At 34.9% G+C, this 24,473-nt stretch overlaps 1 protein-coding gene across 5 annotated transcripts in view; it reads left to right on the forward strand.

Moving 5' to 3' along the window:
- LOC150094267 (DDB1- and CUL4-associated factor 6-like) overlaps window positions 1-24,473 on the forward strand; it is a 422,923-nt gene that overhangs the window by 105,792 nt on the left and 292,658 nt on the right. For all 5 annotated transcript variants that reach the window (XM_090411919.1, XM_090411918.1, XM_090411920.1 and 2 more), the window contains exon 6: window positions 10,165-10,383. In XM_090411919.1, coding sequence (XP_090268045.1) covers window positions 10,165-10,383 — 219 coding nt within the window. The remainder of the gene's footprint in view (window positions 1-10,164; window positions 10,384-24,473) is intronic.

Here is a 24,473-nt window from a genome sequence, read left to right on the forward strand (position 1 = left end):
CATATCTATATCATACTGAAGACTCAGGATTAATGTCATGACAGAAAACCTTCAAAAATTTCCACAAAATAGTTGACCAGTGCAGAGAAGAGGGGATTTCTCATTACTCTGCTGGTAATCTGACAACTAAAATAGCCAGAATTGAATTACAGATAGTTTAACAATATCACTATGAAAAGTTTGCCTAAGTAATTCCGTTGTATCTTCCAAAGCTATCTTAGTGAACAAAGAAGTAATGTCCAGTTACTTAGCATATCAGTGGAAACCAGATAAAGTTCAGCAATCTTGTTTTTAAAGTATAATGTGTTTTTCATATTTGAAATAAATTTGCCTGCAGTAGCAGATAGTAAAATTAATTGTTGTTAGTATATAACTGGTACTAGCAAAGACGGTCTACTAGCCTTAAAATGTATCTTTTTTTTATGAATCTTGGAAAGGACATAATATAGTCTAGTTGGATACTTTAATGAATCTTCACTTTTTCTTCAACTTGGCATCTCACTGGAGGACTTCAACAGAAGCCTATTGGAATGAAGTCTTCTGGTGACAGGATGATATATAGCATTGGATGGGTTAGTATATGGACATTTTTAAAAGTAAATTATAGCAAACTGATATGGATGTAAAGCTGGTGATATTGACAGGAAGCTGACTGATGGATAGACATCAAAGAAGAGTATGTGGTGGAATGGAGTCAAGGAGAAGTTTAGTAATCATTGTTATGACCCAGGGATTTGCATATGCTCCATTACTATTTAATTTTACATTAATTGTATTGGGGATAATTCAAAAAATTAACATCTGGGTATTTTCTGATGATACTGGTCTTGCACTACCTGTGGGATCAACTAGTCTTGCATAAATTGCAGGCGCAAACTTGACATTTTGTCTGTTTGCTTACTTGGAAAAAATGGAGTAAAACCAGGTTTAAAATTGCTTGGTATCTTTAACATAACTATACCCAAGTTAAAAATACTTTCAGTAAGTAAAGGTGATGTGGAGATCTTGCTGAATTATTTAAATAAACTGACATTGTGGTCAAATGATGATGGTTGTCAATTCATTGTAGCAAAATGTAAAACTATGTACTATTGGCTAAAAAGACTGCAAGCTGTATATTATATTGATGAGACCAGGGATTTTGGGATTATGGTAAACAGGGAATTGAAGTATTCATAGGACCTATATCGAACAGACTCACAATTAGGGATAAGGTATGCACAGATTTGTTGTTTTAAGGAGACTTGTTCTATAGTGTTTCATAAAATTCACGTAGTACAAGAAAGTTAAAAATTGAATGATATTTAATAAAAATCCATATTTTGCTCTGAAAATTACAGATAATCTTCAGTGACATTAGATAATAGAATTTTATAGTTCCAAAGAAGATACCATACTTAGATTTCCTCTTTAATATTGAACTCAATTTAACCTCTCACTCCAGTGAGGACTCCAGTAAAATTCGTCTCTAAGTCTCTTCTGTGGTACTGAAATCCATGCTCCTCCTAACATTTCCTTAGCAGGAGCTAAAGCTTTATAATCCTTAAGATGCAAGTCATTTCATTATTACCGAAGATGATAAAGGGAAAGCAACAGTAGTTATGGATGAGACGAACAAAAAATCTGTCTTTTACTGCATAACAGATTGACTTACCAGGAACTGGATTACAACCCCACCAATAGTCAACTGGGAAAATTAAACTCTTTATTAGATGAAGTCATAAACCTTGATGGAGACACTATAGACAAACTTAAAACTTATTTTCTAGAACCTCTCAGTTCTCTAGTTTGCCTAAGATCCACAAGGAAGGCATTCCTCATCATCCTATTGTTGACTGTATAGATTTTCCTACATACCACATAACTAAATTTTTAGCATTTTTATTAAAAGCTCAGATTGGTAACTTCTGCTCCTTTCCGAAAAATTCATCCAATTTTCTGGATAAAGTGAAAAAATTTTCACTTTATCCATATTTTGCTTCTGTTAATTGTTGCTTTTGTTTCCTCCAAGTTTGTACTATTTTTTCTGTAGATGGAGACCCAAAGTGCTGCTCTGTTGCTCTTTTGCCACAGATTGCTCTGTGGCAAAAGAGCAGCACTAAACATTGTTTAAATGCAATCATATAGCTATGTCTGTGCTTCATAGAATCCATGGGTTATAAAAAAAAATAAATATAACAATATATTGACTACTAGTTTAAATGCATGACCATTACTGACTGTGCAGTTATTCAAACTGATTACACATTACTGACAAGTGATGACACAGCATAACTGCACATACATAAAATCATATTGGTGTATAAGATGCATTCGGCTTATAGGACGCATCCTAATTTTCAGATAAATTTTAGGTACAAAAAGCACATCTTATAAGGTGAAAAATGCAGTAATTTGTCATTAATGATATAGGAAATGATTTGAAGGGAAATATTTAGATGTTTGCTAATGATGCAAAATTGAGAGTTTAATAGTTAATCAAGGCAGTGTAGAGGTATAGATTGATCCTGTAAAATGATTTAAAGTAGACTGATATTGTGGACAAAGGATAATGGGTGCCAATTTAATGTTGAAAATGTCAACAGTGTAAATTTTTGTACTTTTTTAAGGAAAAGTGACAATGTAGTATACATCTGTAAAATATTACGGCTGTGTGCTACATTGGTTTTACTGGACTCTAGAAAATTGGTGAGGCTAGAGATTTTAGGAATGATGGTGGATGAGTTTAAGTTCAAAAGACATATTGCAAAAGTGGCCAAAGATAACTTATAGAATTAATTGGGTTTTGAAGAACACATTGGCAAGGAGAGACAGAATCATTATTCCCCTTTGTAAGATTTTGATATGACCATATCTGTATCACCTGTGCAAAAGAGCAAACCTACAATTCTTGGGAATTAGAAAAGAGTGAGAGAAGCTAGATGAAAATCGTGAGTGGAATACTTTCTATAAGGATATATTGAGGATTTGTGGGTTGTAGAAGTTATTTGGGCAGAAAGAGGAGAATGTTAAAAATATGTACATTACTGAAATGGCTTGATAGGGAATTTTCATGCACAGGAAATTTTCAGTACATGGATAGAGTGATATATTGAAATCATTCCTTGAAATTGAGTGAGTGTGTGGTCACCAATAGAGTAGAGGCCTGGTTGGCCGAGTGGTCAGCGTATCCGCTCTCCAGCCAAAATTCTGCAGGTTTGAATCCTGCCATGGATGTTTGTGATTGTCTGTGAAAATACCAGTGGTGATGATGGGCAGTTGATGTAGATGATGATGGTAGTTGGTGGATTGAGTGGTGGAGTGGGTGGCCGTCCCTTGATGAGTCTTTGGACTCCGTGGGGGTGTTACATAATAATAATAATTAGATGTTTCACTTTGAGAGTGGTGAATGAGCAGAATAATTTGCTATAATCTATTGCAATTGCTTTATCAGTGAATGAATTTAAGGAGAGAATAAGATCATGGCCAGCTCAACACTGTAAGCAGGTGATGCCTGGCATCGGGGCACCTTCTTTAAGGGGCGCTGAAGTGAGTAGGAAAAAAAAATAAAAACACATTTTAATATTAGTGTATATTAAATATGGATATGCACTAAATATATTGTAATAAATGCTGCATCTTTTAATAACATTTAGCAAAAACTGCAAGTGATTTTTCGCTATGCATAGTATAGAGCTGGCAGAAGCACTAGATGAGCCCGCTCATAATGTGCTTCACATTTCAGGGAGTGCCCGTACACTACTGACTTTTTTTTTTTTTGCATGCAGTGTGCATTTGCCAGTTAGGACATCAGGTGCACATGTGTACTGTCTTAACTTCTATTATATTTGGGCATTGTTTGTAAATCCCAAATTGTTGATTGCTAAACACACAGTGAACATGTAGTTAATTCACACTGAGGTAAATAAATTCAAAATTTAACCTTTATAAATCAAACAAAAATTTATGCATTTCTTTAAGTGTTTATTTTTATTTTTTATTTATATCTATTTTTTATGTCTTACTAAATTTTTTGTTCAATAGATTTTTTAATTCAGAATGGAATTCCTGGAACTGAATTATAAATCTAATTTTCCACTGGTTTGAAGGTTTTCACAGAATTATTTAATATCTATTACTTCATTTTACTGTTTGATAAAAGAAGTAAGCCAATAATATTGTTTTATGTGCTGAAGCAGATTCTTCTAATTCAGGACTATTTCTTTTCAATCTATAATTATTTGTTCAACTGTCTGTTGACATTATACTAAGTTTTAGAAATTCAGTTCTATGTTTTCACTATATAAAAACTGTTTACATGTATGCAACAAAAAAGAAAGTTCAGCAGTGTTGTTATTTTTTTTTTTTTTAATTTTTTTTTTTTTTTTCCCCCTCTTAAAAATTTCTAAATATGAGGACTTCACTGCTGCTGGAAATAACTTTTGTCTTAGAAATACTAGACAATAATCGTCACAGCTGGAGATAAAGGCTAAAAGCTTAGATTACTCTCAATACTATTGAAAAAGAAAGACCACTTCTTCAGAAATCACACTGAACAGCCTCAAGCAGTAGTGCATAATACATCAGACTGTCTTGTTTTCAATTATATCCTAAATAGAAATACCAATATTTCTTTTACAGTCTGCTACAATATTTATGTCAGAATAATTTCTTAATTTATAATAATTACAATTTCACTTTTGTTATTGAAAACTTATAAATTATTTGATGCAGTTATTTAAGAAAGAAAGAAATATTTGAATTAAAAAAAAAAGGTGCATATGTGTTGCATAAGTGTTCAACTTTTTTTTGTGTGTGTGGGGTGGGTGGGGAGAGGGCCCACCTATTAATCCATTATATATATATTAATTTTGGAAACCGTGTTACAGAAAATATTGTGTAACACATCTGGAAATGCTAATTTCTGTACTTGTGTTAAACAGTTGTTTTAAAATATTCTGAAAAAAAAATGCTATCAAGCAAAATTTATTGCAGTATAAATAAGGATTGAGCATTACTTTTTATTTTACCTTGCACTACTACGATGTATTAAAATATGCATGTCATGTTGTTATGCTTACAGATTTAGATATACTCCTGCTGTTTGAGAACAACTCTTTCTGCTTTTATGAACAAGACATGTTAAATTACATTGCATTTTTATTTCGAGGCTAATTTTAAAATATTTCAAAATTATATTCAGTAGTATTTCAAATGAACTTGCAGTTGAAAAACAAAACAAACTGTTATTATTATAATAATAAAAATTTGTTTTAATAATAATGATGCTGTTTCTTTACCATTGTAAAATAATCTTCCGTGAGTGGAAGCAACATAAATAAATATGTATAAAGAAATTATCTGAGACAAGTCCTATATGGAAATGATTAAAAGCTTGTTTTGAAGTATTCCAAACCCCCTCCCTCCTACTGCTATGACCGCTCATAGTAACTGAATCATAAATATCTACTTTCTTCTAATTTCGTATTTCATACTTTTCACAGTATGTACACTTCACATTTGATATGAATAAAGGTTTTCATATTATCTATAAAACAAAGTCGTCAGGCGCATCCTTCAGGTGATCTGTGAAGTGTTCTATGAAATTTGATTTTGAACAGAAATAAAAATAACATAATCTAGAACGTCGACAGCCCTTTTTTTTTCCAAATATTTTAAATAATTATTTTGAATTACGTTCTCTGAGAATAAATAAAATTATTGTCAACTAAACAAAATTAGCACAAAAAATTAAAAATGACATTGGTCTTCCAAGGTAATGCAGTATTCAAGTGAATGTGTAAGGATCTCTTATTTGTCCTGGCATTAAAACTTGTACAATAAAAGGAGAAAATAAAAATAATTTCTATATTTTTAGTGGATAGACTAAAGTTACCCAGTTACTCAGCATGGACAATGAACTGTGTTTCTTATTTTAGGCAACTGGGACACAGCTATGATCATGACATAATCTGGTTAAGTGTCCTCTTCAGCATGAAGGATTATCATACATTCAAATGGACATGATGGCAAAACTGCACTTCTTATTTATGTTTTTTCAATGGAGAGCACACATTGTATTCAGATTTTGCTTGACGTATATATATAGATGTCCTGGCCAGTTGGCAGGTTAATATATGTATTTTTCAAAGTACACACTTTTTCATAAAAAAAAAAGTTTTAATTTTATAACCTTTAAATTTTAAGTGGACATGGACTGGTTATTACTAACACCATGTTCCAACATAAAAATGTGCATAAATTCACATGGAGAGAAGAGGCAAGGAATAAGAAAAGTCTCTTTGACTATGTTATTGTTGATAATGATGTTTTCTCCCAGAGTGTACAGAGGATTTGAAATTGGAAGTGATCACTATTTAGTCTTGAGCAGGATAAAATTGAATTTCATATTGAAAAGAATAACATATAAGAAAAGTTTTAAAGCGAATAAAAGTTGAGCAGCTCTCAGATATGAACTGTAGACTAAAATACACAAATATCATTCAAGAAAAAATGAAAGAGTTTGAGAACAGGAACCAAACCGTGGAGATTCAGTGTGAAGCCTTGAAGAAAACCCTGATTGATTCAATCAGAGAGGCATGTGGTGAGGTAGTCTGCAAGGATAGAAAAATCAGAACTCCATGGTGGACACAGGAAGTTAAAGAGGCAGTGAAGGAAAAGAAGAAAGCATATCAAAAGTTACTAGCAAATAAGTCAGCTTTTGCTCTTAGAGAATACAGAGACAAATGTAAGAAAGCGAAACACTGTGTAAAACTAGCTAAACAAAAGTCATGGGAGGACTTTGGCAAGAATATAGAAAATAAATATCAAGAAGGTAGTAAGATATTCTGGAGGTTATTGAAGAAGCTTAGAAATGGAGGAAAGAGTGCTGTAAAAGAAGTTAGAGATGATAAATGCGACATGAAAACAGGAGAAAAACATATCCTTGAAGTATGGAGTAATTACTTCGAAAAATTGCTAAATGAAACAAGCAGTGATAGCACAGTGGTAAAAAACACTCAACAGGCATACAGTCAGGAATACATATCCATACTTGAAGTAGAAAAAGCAATCAAAAGCCTGAAATGTGGAAAGGCAGCAGGAGTAGATGATATTTGACCAGAAATGCTGAAGTATGGTGGTATAAAAGTCTTACAGTGTCTGCACTGCATAGTTAAGAAGTCCTGGACAGAGGGATGAATTCCCGATGATTGGAGTAGAGCTCTCATAGTATCCATATATAAAAAGGGAAATAAAACTGGATGTGGGAATTAGAGGTATTTCCCTACTGAGTGTTCCTGGTAAGATTTATGCAAGTATACTTAAGAAACGGTTGAGAAGAATTGTGGAAGAGAAGCTTGGTGAAGAACAAGCTGGATTCAGGCCAAATAGAGGCTGTCAGGATCAGCTTTTCACTTTACGACAGATAGTTGAGAAATCATGGGAATATAACAAAGATCTGTATTTAAGTTTTGTAGATCTGGAAAAGGCATATGACAAGGTGCCAAGAGAGAAGCTATTCAATACGTTACAGTTATATGGTGTCAATGGGGCATTATATCAAGCAATACTTAGTACTTATTTGAGTTGTAAGTCAGCAGTTAGAATTGAAGGAAGTACAGGAAGATGGTTTAATGTTAAATCTGGTCAGAGACAAGGATGTACATTATCTATGTGGATCACATTATGAAGGAAAGTGGTATTTATCCTGATATCAAAATTGGAGATGTTAATGTCAGCTCTTTGCTTTATGCAGATGATGTTATACTTCTAAATAAATCTGCTACAAGTCTGCAAGATTCCCTGACTAAATTGAATAACTGTTGTAATAGATATGATATGAAGGTCAACAATAAAAAAACAAAGACAATGAAAATAGGCAGAATCGTTGAAAATGTCAACTTTGATGTGAATTGAGAACCTGTGGAACAAGTAAAACATTTCAGCTACTATTTCAGGCACGATTTTTAATGAAGATGGTAAATTAAATATGGAAATAGACAACAGAATCAACAAAGCTGGTATGGTAGGAAGTCAATTGAATAAATTCATATGGAATAAGAGAGAAATTGGTCGGCACACTAAATTAGCAGTATTCAAGTCAGTGTTCAAACCAGTTTTAACTTATGGATCTTAGAGCTGGGTTAGTAAAACACTTGACCAAAGACTAGAGACTGCAGATAAGAGAGTCCTGTGAAAGAGTAGAGGTTTGATCAGATGGCATCAATGGCAATATCATATTAAAAACAAGGATATTAGGAAATAACTTGACATTGTCAGCATCCAGGAATGCATTAGCAGAGTTAATCTCAGGTGGTATGGTCACTTAAACAGAATGGGCGAGGAAAGATTAGCAAAACAAGTGTTCTCTGCCAGGTTGGCAGGAAAACGACCCAGAGGATGACCAAGATATAGGTGGATTGATATGGTGCAAAGTGCCTTAGACGATAGAAATATAAGATCTGATAATGTTGGAGTCTCGAGAAGTAACAGACTGGTTTGGAGGAAAATTGGAAATAGAAAGTTAGTAATGATGTAAATTTTTCATGTAGTACTATCATATCCTGTACACTCCTGGAGGATACATGGCAGGAATTTGATGATGATAAATTTAAAGTACATTAAAAAAAAAAAAAAAAAGTAACGGGTGCACAACTTAAAATCTCATTGGGGTGCCAGAACCCCCTAGAGTAAGATAGTTATTATGCGAATAAAGTACACGTGAGCTGCTTGCAATTGAGTCTTCAGATTCTATGGAGATGACTGCATTATATTAATATCAGAGAATTATTGACAAGTACTTGCTTTATTGAAAATAATTGATAAGATAAGCATTACTCTTATTGTGAAGTTAAAAGTTGTTTATAATTACTTTTATCATGAACGAAAATGTTATTTGAACATGTTAGTACTGTAAGTCCTCATTCACAGATTCAAGTTACATGAATTCATAGCATATCTATGAATTCATGTGATGGTATTTAGATGGTGTTGTTAGTCTTAAGTTGCAACACTATCTATCAAATAGCACTTTGTGAACATAATAGATGACTAAAACATAGAGCTGAACAGCTTCATTTTGGCATAGGTAATATATTAAAATGATGAATATAATGGATTCAGCCATATTTTATAGCCAAATGTAGAAAGAAACAAAAAAATTTGGAAAATTTAATTGCAAAGCTTATAACTTTCGGCATAAGTAGTGCAAACCTTGGTTTGTACTATTTAAAATGCACAAGATAACTCCAAAAGTTATATTCTCATAAGCTCTCTGATAAATTAAAAAATTTTTTTTTTAAGTTTATTCACAATGATAAGAAGTGGTACATTATAACTATGGGGACTTAAAGTGGAAATTATTAAATGACACGGAAAGGTCATAAGTTTGTAGTTTGTAGTCATTACTTGTTTTTAAGAAATGAATGAGTCAGCTATTGGAATTATTATAAAAAAAAAGATGCATTATGCAGCACATGAACAGTTCAGCCAATGCAGTCCACAATCACTTCCAAGAAAAGAGGCACATTAATAAAAAAAAAAATGAAAAATTATTTGTGATTTTGATTGAAGATGTGTAATAACAAATGCCAATAACATTTATGCTTATACAAGAGGAAATCCAAGATGTTGTTGTATGCTATAAACTGATTTCTGATGAAATAAAAAAAAATGCAGTATTTTTTTTCCCTTACATTTACGTATGCTTTTTTATTTATGTATTCGATAGGATACTGAATAAACTTTTTTCTTGAAGAACCCATTGTAGCTTTAATTATCCTTTGATACAAACATATTTGTTAAAAATGCATCACATTTAAACACTATCCGATTTACGCAGATTTTCAACTTTCATGGAAACCTTTGGAATGAATTAATTGCATGACTTACTGTAATGTACTCAGCATTTATCATGTGTATACTTAAAGATTTTGAAATTAGAAAAATATATTCACCTCAGTGTGAAGTGGGTTCTCTTTTCTTTTTATTGTTTCTGTGATGTGATTTAAAATATAAACAAACTTTTTTAAATGGAGACCTGAACTTCATAATATTGAAATTTATATAATTTAGTTTTATATCAAAATTATTTCTGTGATGCTTGTGTTATGAACATTCCTAAAATACATACTGCATCAGTGACAGTTTTACTTAGAAATCCTGATGATTTTTTTTACTTTATAGGTTGTTTCCTGTTCTGGGGATGGAGCCATTATCTATACAGATTTGACCCGTCCAGAAACAAGCCTTAGTAATATCTTTAAATGTCATTGTGGAACTGCATATGAAGTATTATCTGTACCCCATGATCCACACACATTTTTATCTTGTGGAGAAGATGGCACTGTTCGGTGGTTTGATCTGAGGATAAAGAGCAGTTGTTCTGTGGAGGACTGTAAAGAGGTTTCTCTTCTTTCTTTATAAGTACCATTTAATGTGATGATGATGTTTTTGTTTGTTTGTTGTTGTTGTGACAGTAATAACACTGATTAGTATTGCATAAAATTTATTTTGTAAAGGCAAAATAGCTATTTCATTATTGTATTTGTTGTATGATTTACAGATTCCATTCTGATTATAAACTTATTTATAAACTTCTTGTTTAAATGTCACATGAAGTCTGTCTTCAGGAGGAAGAATTAATGAATTACTTTAATTCCTGAATGAAGTTAACTATAAGTGAATATGAGGTTATTTTTTTCAAATGTTGGCAAAGATAGTAAAGTCTTGATGAGTAATATCAAATAGCTGGAGTCATAAAATATTAATGGTGGAAAGTTAAAGATTGGAATTTAGTGTCTTAAATTTTCTTTATCTTAACATGCTGACACATCAGTAGGGTAGAGCTTAATAAGATTCTGAATTTTTTACTGCAAAGTTGATATATTTCAACTTTGAATAAATAAGTAAATCCTTTTGATAGGGCATCTCTAAAAAAGGGCTTAATAAGGGAGCTAGAGCTCTGAATTCTTTTCCCATGAATTGTCTGAGTTCAGTTAGAGCAGCAAAGTAACTGTTATGGGACTTCATTTATGTGGATAAAGACTGAAAAGAGGAAAGGGTGCACATTAGGATGGAAATGGAATTTATTTCCATTTCAGGTAATTAAACTAAAAGATAATTATCTGAAATAGCATGTGATGCAGGTGGACCTGGTTTGAGAGTGCTGAAACTGGTAATAACATCAGAAGATATATCTATAACCAAAATAGACATTTTTTTCTCTAGGGAATTTTCACTTAAGGGTTTTATATATATATATATGGAACTCCAGAACCAGTGATTATGTCGGAACATCAAGGGCTGTTAGTAGTACATGAAAAATAGTCAGAGGGGTGTTTGAAGGGAAAAAAAAAGAACATCTTAGAGTACACGAGAACATCTAGAAGATAAGCCATGTGGATAGAGGAAAATAGCTGAGCAGGCAAAAGGGAACTAAAACATTTTTTTGCAATAATAAGAAGAAAATGATTATTGAAGGATAACTTGAGTGAATGCTGATCATAAGAAGATGACAGAAGTATTAGAAATAGACTAGTTTTTGAGTGATCAATTTCAAGGGTATAACATCCATGCAGAGATTTGCAGGGACCAGGGACTAGTAGAAGGAGATGAACTGGATAAATTTAGCATGTTACAAGATATCATTGTTAATACAGCCATGGGATTGGATGGGATAATGGCGTGTGTGTGTACGTACGCATGTGCTATAAAAATGTATAAAAAAATGGGCATTTCTTCTGACAAAACTGTTTCATTTAAATTTCATCTCTGGCAAAATTCAGAAGGAATGGAAAGGGAAAAGATGGGTCATTTATATAAAAGAGGCTTCAAGACAAGCAGCAAATTTCAGACTAGATAGGATCTCAGGAGTGGTGAATAAATGGTTGAAAACATTTGTTAAGAGTATAATTCAGAAATGGGTAGAGATAGTCTGTTGGAAGGTATGATGACTTTATGAAGGATAGGTTCTGTCTTATTAAGTTACTCATTTTTTACAATCAAGTGATATTTGAGTTAGATAAAGGAAATGGCTACATGATAATATTGCTGAATTCTCAATGTCATTTGATAGGATTACCTTGATGGACCTATGGTTTCAGTCAGGATTTCTCCATGACTGCAGGTCGTGAAGAGTCCAGCTATTCCTGTCTTGTGCCTTTCTTCTCCATTTTCTTCCAATTTTCTTAATCATTGGGTCTTCCCACCTTAAGGCTGGTCTTCCAGGTTTCCTTTTGGTATCTCTCAGATACCAGTTTATAACTCTGACTGTCCATCTGTTGTCTCTCATTTTGGTGAGATGTCCTGCCCATCTTCTTTTGCTGTTGTAGATTGTTTTTATTATATCTGTGAGTCCAGACTTCTTGATTTCCGTGTATCTTATGTGGTCTATTTTGTTTATATTGCATATTCTTCTTTCAATTGCACGTTGAGTTGTTATTATGCTTCGTTCTTCTTTTAAAGTTGTGTTCCATGTTTCACTGCCACAAGTTAATGCTGGTAAGATGTGACTATTGAAAATATGGCTCTTATGTCTATATCTATGTTTTGGTTGGTAATTGTTGATTTTATTTTGTTGAAGGCTATCCATCATTTGATATATCATTATTCATTTTTATGGACTGGCCAAGGTAGATGTATTCTTCAACTTTTTCGATGGTGTGAGATTCTAGAGTGATTGTATGATCTTTACAGTATTTGTTTTTCATCCATCTTGTTTTGTCAGGGTGTATTTCCAATCCAATTTTTCCAATTTGATAGGATACTACATGGAAACTGTTATATACATTTGAGCAAATGGGAATGGATAAGAGAGTGGCTGGCAGATATTTGTTAGTAGTATATGATTGGAGTAGAATATAGGAGAATATGGTCAAATTTTTAATGGAACTTGTGCCATTATAACGTGTATTCACAAGCATATACTAATTTTATTACTGCAGATATTTCAGCCAGAAACTAACTGGTCATCAGCATAATCACAAGGTGAAGCTACAACAAAGAATGTTAATCCTATTTACTGAGCTGAGTTACATGCCAGGTGTTACCTAGTGGGTGGTTACAATAAAATAACATTACAATTAAGGCCCAAATTTAAAATTATCATCATCAAATTCCTGCCACGTACCCTCAAGGGGCATACAGGATATGATAGTACTACATGAAAAATTTACATTATTACTGACTTCCTATCTACAATTTTCCTCCAAGTCAGTCTGTTACTTGTCAAGACTCTAACATTATCAGATCTTATATTTCTGTCGTCTAAGGCAGGGGCCGACAAATGTGCATTTTTAGCAGCCTTTTATGCAACCTTTTATGGGCAGCCAAACGTGCATTTTTGGCTGCTCATAAAAGGTTGACCATACATGGCATGTGGCCCATATGATGAATTATTTAAATAATACATTTTATAATATGAATAATAAATTAAAAATAATTTTATACCTATACTACTTTATATCGCGGTGCAACTTAGTGCGAGTCAACCTTGTGAGTCATCATGAATCACGACAACCGAGATTTTGGCGCACATTAAAGAACGCATTGTCGTTAGAAAATATCCAACAATTTTATCAATGCTTGCCTAAAAATACAGGGAGACACATTGTGATGCATAATCTATATTACTTTGTTTTTACATAATAATAATTTTTCATTGAGTTTCATTTTCACGCTTGTGTCATATCTCATACTTTAAATATTTCTGTGTTTTTTAAGACTGATATAAGAAAAATTGATAACTCAATTATTTTTTTCGCTTAATTAAATGCTTATGGCCTGATTATTAATTTAAAAAAAAATGAATGTGGCCGATGAGTCTGAAAATGTTGCCAACCGCTGGTTTAAGGCACTGTGTACCATATCAATCCAACTATATCTTGGTCTTCCTCTGGGTAGTTCTCCTGCCAACCTCACGGAGAACACCTGTTTTGCCAATCCTTCCCTGCCCATTCTGTTTAAGTGACCATACCACCTGAGATTAGCTCTGCTAATGCATTCCGGAATGCTGACAATGTCAAGTTATTTCCTAATATCCTCGTTTTTTATATGATATTGGCATTGATGCCATCTGATCATGCCTCTAATCTTTCTCAGGACTCTCATATCTGCTGTCTCTAGTCTTTCGTCAAGTGTTTTACTTCTGACCCAGCTCTCAGATCCATAAGTTAAAACTGATTTGAACACTGTCTTGTATATAGCTAATTTATTGTTCTGACTAATTTCTCTCTTATTCCATATGACTACCAGCCTTGTTGAGTCTGTTGTCTATTTCCATATTTAATTTACCATCTTCACTCAAAATCGTGCCTAAGTAGCTGAAATGTTTTACTTGTTCCACAGGTTCTCTGTTCACAGTGCAATTGACATTTTCAATGATTCTGCCTATTTTCATTGTCTTTGTCTTTTTATTGTTGACCTTCATACCATATCTATTACAACATATTCTATTTACTCAGGGAATCTTGTAGACTTGTAGTGGATTTATTTAGAAGCATAACATCGTCCGCATAAAGCAAAGACTTGACATCGGGGTGCTTAAGGGTCAAAACTGTATAACTGAGAGGAGACCTCCACATAGACTTTAAAGGAATGCAGACAACCAACCAGGGCTTCTGACCTAATGTCCATTCCTAACTTTCTCGTGGTGCACCCTGTTGGGTATCTACGTGGATACTGAACGAACGAGGATGGGCTGGCAATTTGAGATTTAGCCGACCAAATTGTATTCTTATTGGTTAAACCAAAATAAAAAATGATGGTACGACATGATAAAATTTCATGCCGGCTGGGGCGTTGCCCAGTTAAACGAGGCCGCCGTTGTTTTCGCCAGGGAACCAGGGCGAGCAGCAAAAAGTCAGCTACTGGAACAAATCTGAGAGCACACCCCAACTCAACATCACCAGAGTTAAAGATCGGTACTATCAACATAAGAAGCCTGAATGGCAAAGAAATGATGCTAGCTGAGGAATTAGATAAGTACCAGATCAACATAATAGGGGTGACTGAAACAAAATAGACAAAAACTGGTGAGATCTTTCTGAGCAATAAATACAAAATGTTATATTCAGGCAATGACAATCAAGGAAAAGAAGGAGTACCCATAGTATTCAACACAAAATATGAGGCTAATCTTCTTGAATGGCAGTCAGTTTCAAGTAGAGTAATGTGGGCAAATATAAGAATGGGGAACTGGACAATGAGACTTATTTGTGCCTATGGTCCCATAGAAGGTAAGGTACAAGTGGAGGAATTTTTTGATGCTTTAGAAAAAGCATCTGACACAATAAAAAAGGAAAAGTTGGTCCTTGTTGGGGATCTAAATAGCAGAGTAGGAAATGATTGTGAGACATACAAAAATATTTTTGGAAAATTTGGAGAAAAGAGCAAAGCTAATAATAATGGCAAATACCTGTTGGATTTCTGCTCAGGACATGGACTAGTTATTACTAACATCATGTTCCAACATAAAAATGTGCACAAATTCACATGGAGAGAAGAGGCAAGGAATTAGAAAAGTCTCATTGACTATGTTATTGTTGATAGTGATGTTTTCTCCGTGTTGCAGGACACCAGAGTGTACAGAGGATTTAAAATTGGAAGTGATCACTATTTAGTCTTGGGCAGGATAAAATTGAATTTCATATTGAAAAGAATATCATGTAAGAAAGTTTTAAAGCGAATAAAAGTTGAGCAACTCTCAGATGTGAACTGTAGACTAAAATACACAAAGATTATTGAAGAATAAATGAAAGAGTTTGAGAACAGGAATCAAACCTTGGAGATTCAGTGGCAAGCCGTGAAGAAAACATTGATTGATTCTGCCAGAGAGGCATGTGGTGAGGTTGGCTGCAAGGATAAAAAAATCAGAACTCCCTGGTGGACACAGGAAATTAAAGAGGCAGTGAAGGAAAAGAAGAAAGCATATCAAAAGTTCCTGTCAAATAAGTCAGCTTGTGCTCCTAGAGAATACAGAGACAAATGCAAGAATTCTAAACCCTGTGTAAAACTAGCTAAACAAAACATGGGAGGACTTTGGCAAGAATATAGAAAATAAATATCAAGAAGGTGGCAAAATATTCTGGACGTTGTTGAAGAAGCTTAGGAATGGAGGAAAGAGTGCTGTAAAAGGAGTTAGAGATGATAAAGGTGACATGAAAATGTGAGAAAAAGATATCCTTGAAGTATGGAGTAATTACTTCGAAAAATTGCTAAATGAAACAAGCAGTGATAGCACAGTGGTAAAAAACACTCAACAGGCATACAGTCAGGAATACATATCCATACTTGAAGTAGAAAAAGCAATCAAAAGCCTGAAATGTGGAAAGACAGCAGGGGTAATGATATTCAACCAGAAATGCTGAAGTATGGTGGTATAAGAGTCTTATAGTGGCTGCACTGCATAGTTCAGAAAGCCTGGACAGAGGGACAAATTCCCGATGATTGGAGTAGAGCTCTCATAGTACCCATATATAAAAAGGGAAATAAAACTGAATGTGAGAATTACAGAGGTATTTCCCTACTGAGTGTTCCTGGCAAGATCTATGCAAGTATACTTGAGAAACGGTTGAGAAGAATTGTGGAAGAAAAGCTTTGTGAAGAACAAGCTGGATTGAGGCCAAATAGAGGCTGTCAGGATCAGATCTTCAATTTACGACAAATAGTCAAGAAAGCATGGGAATATAACAAAGATCTGTATTTAAGTTTTGTCGATTTGGAAAACGCATATGACAAGGTGGTAAGAGAGAAGCTATTCAATACGCTTCAGTTATATGGTGTCAATGGGGCATTATATCAAGCAATTCTTAGTCTTTATTTGAGTTGTAAGTCAGCAATTAGAATTGAAGGAAGTACAGGAAGATGGCTTAATGTTAAATCTGGTGAGAGACAAGGATGTACATTATCTATGTGGATCACATTATGAAGGAAAGTGGTATTAAACCTGATATCAAAATTGGAGATGTTAATATCAGCTCTTTGCTTTATGTGAATGATGTTATACTTCTAAATAAATCCGCTACAAGTCTGCAAGAATCTCTGACTAAATTGAATAGCTGTTGTAATAGATATGGTATGAAGGTCAGCAATAAAAAGACAAAGACAATGAAAATAGGTAGAATCGTTGAAAATGTCAACTTCGATGTGAATGGAGAACCTGTGGAACAAGTAAAACATTTCAGCTGCTATTTCAGGCACGATTTTTAATGAAGATGGTAAATTAAATATGGAAATAGACAACAGAATCAGCAAAGCTGGTATGGTAGGAAGTCAACTGAATAAATTCATATGGAATAAAAGAGAAATTAGTCAGAATACTAAATTAGCTGTATGCAAGACAGTTTCAAACCAGTTTTAACTTATGGATCTGAGAGCTGGGTCAGAAGTAAAACACTTGACCAAAGACTAGAGACTGCAGATATGAGAGTCCTGAGAAAGATTATAGGCATGAACAGATGGCATCAATGACAATATCATGTTAAAAACGAGGATATTAGGAAAGAACTTGACATTGTCAACATCCAGGAATGCATTAGCAGAGCTAATCTCAGGTGGTATGGTCACCTAAACAGAATGTATGAAGAAAGATTAGCAAAACAAGTGTTCTCTGCCAGGTTGGCAGCAAAACGACCCAGAGGAAGACCAAGATATAGGTGGATTGATATGGTACAAAGTGCCTTAGACTATAGAAATATAAGATCTGATAATGTTGGAATCTTGACAAGTAACAGACTAATTTGGAGGAAAATTGTAGATAGGAAGTTAGTAATGATGTAATTTTTTTCCCATGTAGTACTATCATATCCTGTACACCCCTTGAGGATACATGGCAGGAATTTGATGATGATGATGAATTTTGATATCATGTTTAATACCACTTTCCTTCATAGTGTGAACCATATAGATAATGAATAACAGAGGGGATAATGTACTTCCTTGTCTCACACCAGATTTAACATTAAACCATCTTCCTGTACTTTCTTCAATTCTAACTGTTGACTTACTTCTCAAATAGAGACTAAGTATTGCTTGATATAATGTCCCATTGACACTATATAACTGCAGCATATTGAATAGCTTCTCTCTTGGCACCTTGTCATATGCCTTTTCCAGATCTACAAAACTTAAATACAGATCTTTGTTATATTCCGATGAGTATTCAGCTATTTGTCGTAAAGTGAATATCTGATCCTGACAGCTTCTATTTGTCCCGAATCCAGCTTGTTCTTCGCCAAGCTTTTCTTCCACAATTCTTCTTAACTATTTCTCAAGGATGGTAGCTTGCTCCACCTTTGCTACGAGTTCTCCAGTGTTGTACTACCTTACCCCAGTCCTGAAGATATTTTCAGGTGCAAACTTTGTTTGCTCACACTTGGATAAAGGATTAAACTAAATTTATTATAATCTAACCAAGTGAAAAATAAACTTTCAACATCTTTCTCTAAATCCAGAGTAATTTAATAAAAAGGTGGCACACCGTTTGGCAACTCCTATAGGTAAAGATGACCTCGCTATTGCTTCTGCCTGGTATTTCCACCGGAGGAGAATTTCAATCGACCATGAGATGCAGTGATTGATTCATTCAATCCCCTTGGAGGGTAATGGATGGCAATGCTGTAGCCAATGAAGTTCTAACTGAGGCTTGGCTATTGCTGTTACCCTCCTGCCATGATCAGAGCTTTAATTTAATAGCTCAATAACACCTTATCCCTACACTGTCCTCTACAGATAACTGGGAATATGAAAAGCATTCTTGCTTCGCCCCTTTAAGCCAGTCTTTATAAGGACTATAAGGACTGGTATTTCCACCCAGAGGTGGAAATACCAACTCCCACTTAAGAGACCTCAATAAAGGTCGAAACTAGTCTGGGTAGTGGCCCTTCCTTTAATGCATAACATTATACATATCCACACAGAGATGTGTTTTGCATTATGGGAGATACTGGGATGGTAGCTTGCTCCACCTTTGCTATGAGTTGCTCGGTGTTGTACTACCTTACCCCAGCCCTGAAGATATTTTCAGCCACAAACTTTGTTTGCTCACACTTGGATAAAGGGTAAAATACTTGCATAAATCTTACCAGGAAAACTTAGTAGGGAAAAACAAGTATTAAATTACAAACCATTGTTAAAAAGAAAACCAGGATGTCCTCTAAAGAGATTCAACAATGACTTCTAAGTCCAAAACAGCCACTTTAGACCTAAATCCTTGAAAAGCGTGATGATGATGAGGATGATGAAGACGACCTTCTCTATCCGTTTTTATTATAGCATATGATGATATAATGGCCGTTAGGCCCCTTTTACGAGGAAGTATGACACCATCTCAACCCCCCCCCCCCCAAAAAAAAAAAAAAATTTTATCTATGCTCGGGACTGGCATAGCTGATGAATCAGGCCTATGGCTGGGGCTTAAGTATTCTTGACTGTAATCTGTGTGTGTTCACGTGGCCAGTTTGTCTACTTGTGGGAGGAAAAATCCCAGATAAACTGGGGAGAAAACCCTGCTGTCCACAGCCAAGATCGGCTAACTTGGCTATGTCTGAGAAAGATCGTTAAGCTCCTCATGTCGGCAATGAGAATCGAACCCAGGAAACTCCTTTCACAGGCATGTAGTTACGAAGTGCATAGCCACTTGGCTAACCGCGTGAATGCTCTATTCCTTAACACAATACGTATCATATTTCTCCTTAAACTTATTCACTGTTGTGGTCCTCACAACCACTCTCCAAGTAAAGAACCTAGTCTACATACCCTTACTAACCACACTCTTAGAAAACTTCCATGCTTGACCTCTTGTTTTCCCCCCACTCCCCCCCATGTACTGAAAAATTTCTTTTGTTTCAATATCATAGACTCCTCTTAGTGAATAAGTGTCTATGATATCGCATCTCCTCTACCTATCAGTTAAATTCTAAAACCCACACACCTTCAAGCTCTCCTCATAGGGAACATTCCAGAGACCTGTCACAAGCGTGGTCACTTATCTCTGAATCCTCTCCACCACCTCCTGATCCCCTGGAAATGCAAAAGTATGTGCACAGTAGTCAACCTGTGGCCAAATCATAGTTGTAAACAGCGATAATAACCTCCCTATCTTTACATGTCAACGTGTTCAACACCCAAATAATCCTTTGAGCTATTTTGCCAACTCTAGCAATGTGTCCTCTGAATTTCAAATCTCTATCCACCATCATCCCCAGATCCATAGCCTCATTAATCTTCTATAATCTAGTACCATCAATATGATATGAATATAATAAATAATTCAACTATATAGCATACTCACAGGGGCTGCAATAATAGTTTGTTGCAGTAGTTAATTTTTCTTTCTTATAGTATTCGTGCCTCTGGGCATTTGTTCAGGAACAGTCAGTGAGTTTGGTATTGTATGTGACTTAAATATCGTGTTTTTAGTATAGAGTTGACAGCAGTTATATATTATAAATAAATAAATTATAGAATTCACTATGTTGGAAATAAATATTTATTAAGAGCAATATTTTTGGTCTAGTTTCCGGACCATTTTCAGTGAGAATAGATAAAGAGACAAAATACGTTAGAATAACAATTGAAATTTGATATTAGCTGTTTAGTGGAAACAAAAGTGAAAAAGAAATAGAATGAAAGAAGAATTGGTAAAAGATGTGACAAGTGATTTGAGAATAGCAGTGTATGGGGATTCCATTGTTAGAGGATTGGTTAATGAGAGAATTCATAAGGTCTGTAATTCAGGAGGGAAAATAAGCAAGATAATTCATGCTTTGGATAAGGAGGAAACAAAATTAGTGGTGGTAGTGGTTGTGGGGACAAATGATTTAAGTAGACATAAGGAGAATGTAAGGGTGAATATCAGGAGGTTATTGAGGAGAGTGAGAGATAACAGTATAGTGGGAAAGGCTATCAGTGTGTTGCTGGCGTATGATGATGATAAGTTGAGATGAAGAGCCAGAATCATGAATGGTATGCTAGCAAAGCTGTGTGATGACAAGGGAGTACAGTTTGGAGTGAGTGAACTAGAGAAACTGTAACCAGATAGAAGTGCAGTTTGTGATGCAAGCGAGAGATCAGAAGTAAGAGGTGAAGTGAAACATCATGAGAGTGGTATTGAAGAGACAAAAGTGCTTGGCAATGGAAACAGTAGCAGTAGTAGTAGTGTAAGAGGGAATGCAAGAGGACCAGGAAATTAGGAGGAGCCGAGGTGGAAAGGGAGACATGGCATTGGAAGAGTGGATGTTGGAAGTAGTAGTGTATGTATGTATGTATGTATGGGAATGGTCAGCATAGAAATTGAATAGATTGGAATGTGAGTGGAGAAGTTGAGACTGAGTGGATATACAGGTGGTTCCTCGACATGCGTCATTTCGATTTTACGGTGGTAATCCCATAAATAATTTAAAAAATAAATTTCGACTTGAAGGAGCAACGTAAAATTCAAACGTCGCGGGTGAACTTGTTTGTGAACATGGCGGAAGAATACGCTGTTACGTGCCGTTTGCTTGGGAGAGGTGGCGTCGCTTGGGTCCCAGCATACACTCTTTGTTTACATCCGCTTTCTCACTTTTGTGTTTGTGTTTTTTTGTGACTTTTTACCATTCAATATGGCTCCCAAACGTAAGGCAGACTTTTCCAATGGTAGTGTAGCGAAGAAAAGGAAAGCCATTACATTAGAAGTGAAATTAGACATTATTAAAAGTGCAAAAAAAGGGAGAAACGGCAACGAGCATCAACCGCACGTTGAACTTAAGTCGTACCACAGTCGGGACTATTATCAAGGATAAAGTTTGCATCCTTGAACACGTGAAAGGATTGGCGCCCATGAAATCGACTGTGATTACGAAAAAACGTAGTAGGCTCATGATCGAGATGGAAAGGCTTCTTGTTCTTTGGCTGGAAGACTAGCATCATCGCCGTATCCCAATTAGCCTCATGTTAATTCAAGAAAAGTAGACTTTAGGGTGTTTTATTTTAGGTAAGTAACTTAGGCTATGGTAATTCCGACTTGCATCGAAAATCGTCTTACGTCTGTCCGTAGGAATGGATCTCTGATGTAACCCAAGGACCCCTGTATATGGTGAGCGGAAAGGTGACTGGGCAAGGGCAAGTATGATGAGGAAATCACAACCTGATTTGTGATTTCCCCGTCACATATATAGTAGACTATAATAAATTTAGTTTAATCCTTTATCCAAGTGTGAGCAAACAAAGTTTGCACCTGAAAGTATCTTTAGGACTGGGGTAAGGTCGTACAACACCAGGCAACTCGTTGCAAAGGTGGAGCAAGCTAACAGGTGCAAACTTTGTTTGCTCACACTTGGATAAAGGATTAAACTAAATTTATTATAGTCTAACCAAGTGAAAAATAAACTTTCAACATAGGTAGAGATGACATTGCTAATGCTTCTGCCTGGTACACTTGGGCCTGGCTCCCACTGAAGAGACCTCAATAAAGGTCAAAACTAGTCTGGGTAGTGGCCCTTCCCTTAATGCATAACATTATGCATATCTGCAAGGAGATGTGTTTTGCATTATGGGAGATACTGAGATAGGAGTGATGTTAGCTTGCTCTACTTTTGCAACGAGTTGCCTGGTGTTGTACTACCTTACCCCAGTCCTGAAGATACTTTCAGGTGCAAACTTTGTTTGCTCACACTTGGATAAAGGATTAAACTAAATTTATTATAGTCTAACCAAGTGGAAAAATAAACTTTCAACAATAGGTTTTGGAATGAGAATGGTATGGCTTGCTACAAATTCACTTGGTATGTGTCCTGTTGAGAAAAAATAATGAAATTGTATAACTAGAATGGGAAGAATAAACCAGGCCTTGTGGTCAAGTTCTATCCCTAGACCATCAGGTCCTGGGGATTTTCTTGTTCGGCATTCGTTATAAGCTGTGATAACTTCAGATGCTGTAATGGGTCTGTCAAGCCCATCTTGGACATGAACAGGAAAGCCATTAATGTTCCAAGAGTTATAATTTCCCACAGTTCTATTGTCTTCAAACAGATTTTTGTAGTGTTTTAGGAAAGGAGTCAAGGTTGTCTTGAGTGGGGACATGTCTTCGCTATCAATGCAGATCTGAGTGATAGTACTTTCTTTGAGGAATTTAGTGAATTATCTATTGAAGAATGCAGCTGAAGGGCTATCTGATAAGTGCTGCTATATTCTTATTTTAAAATTTCTCTCTTCTACTTATTTCTGCCTTTCCACTTCTATCTCTATGTTAATGTTTCTATTGATGTTGCTACATTCTGTGCCATTGCATAGGTTTGCTATGAATCAACTTGAGCCAGACCCAGAAGTGATACCAAGGTTGAAGTAATGCAGAAGTCATATTTCCATATACAAGTAGCCAAAAGGTGTCACACCTTATCACTAAAATACTTTGGATTAGAGATAGATTTTGAAATGTTTCCCACCTGGTTATACTATAAATTAAAGGATTAAACCAAGAACATAATTTCGTGGCATCTCTAATTTATAGTATAACCAAGTGGAAAAACTTTTCATATCTTTTCCTTGGTCATCCCTAACATCTATATCCTTCAACTGGAGGATATAAGTTAGTATTGGAGTATTATTTTGGATAGTCTTGAACTGTCCATTCTTTTGATATGTTCAATCCAATTTTGGTATTCATATACTTTGTCCAATACTGAATCTGTTTTTAGTTCTTTATGCATTTCTGTGCTTCTTTTTTTGTCTCAAATAGTATAGCTTGCTGTTCTCTGCAGGAATTTAATTTTTTCAGTTTCTATTCTTTTTTCTTCTGCAGTTTATGGTTCATAGTTCACTTCCATGCAATAGAGATTCTCAGTAGTTATTCTCAACTTCCAAAGTAAATGATATTGAAACAGATATGTTGTTCAGATGGGATACTATAGACTGTAACTCAGACATGAAGAAGGTGCAAGGATGTTATGTAACATATCTGATCCATTCAAATAACTTCAGTGCTGTTATATAATTTTCCATATGTTCAGTTTATTCCATGAACAAATTAGTTAAAATGGTGGATGGAATGAGTTATGAGAATCCTATAACTAAACTAAAGACTAATAGACATTTCAGTGTTTTTCTCTGTTTTTTATTTATTTATTATTATTTTTATTATATATAAATAACTTGTTGTTTTGCCATAGAATATTTCCATTCCACTTAACTCTTCCATGTTTCAACATTTAAGGAGGTATCTCATCTTATTGATATCACTGTTTCGTTTCTTTTTTTTTTTTTTTAATCTGTTCATGCAATGCCATTACCACATTTCAAAGGCTGAAATGTGGCATCTTTTACCCTGCCACATGCGGCAGAGCATATCTGGTGTGACTTTAACAGTGGGCAGCAATTCTGGAACACAGCTTATCCAAACCAGCTGGTAGTGGTACAAACATTGAATCTTTCACAAAGCCCAACAAGAAAAAAATTTAGCTGTGTAGGTCGGGGGAACCTGGTGGCCATGCTACAGGCACCCTTCTGCCTGAGAAATG

This window comes from Typopeltis vanoorti, chromosome 22, assembly GCF_054136105.1.
Source record: "Typopeltis vanoorti isolate ZY-2024b chromosome 22, IOZ_Tvanoo_1.0, whole genome shotgun sequence".
Taxonomy (NCBI): Eukaryota; Metazoa; Arthropoda; class Arachnida; order Uropygi; family Thelyphonidae; genus Typopeltis; species Typopeltis vanoorti.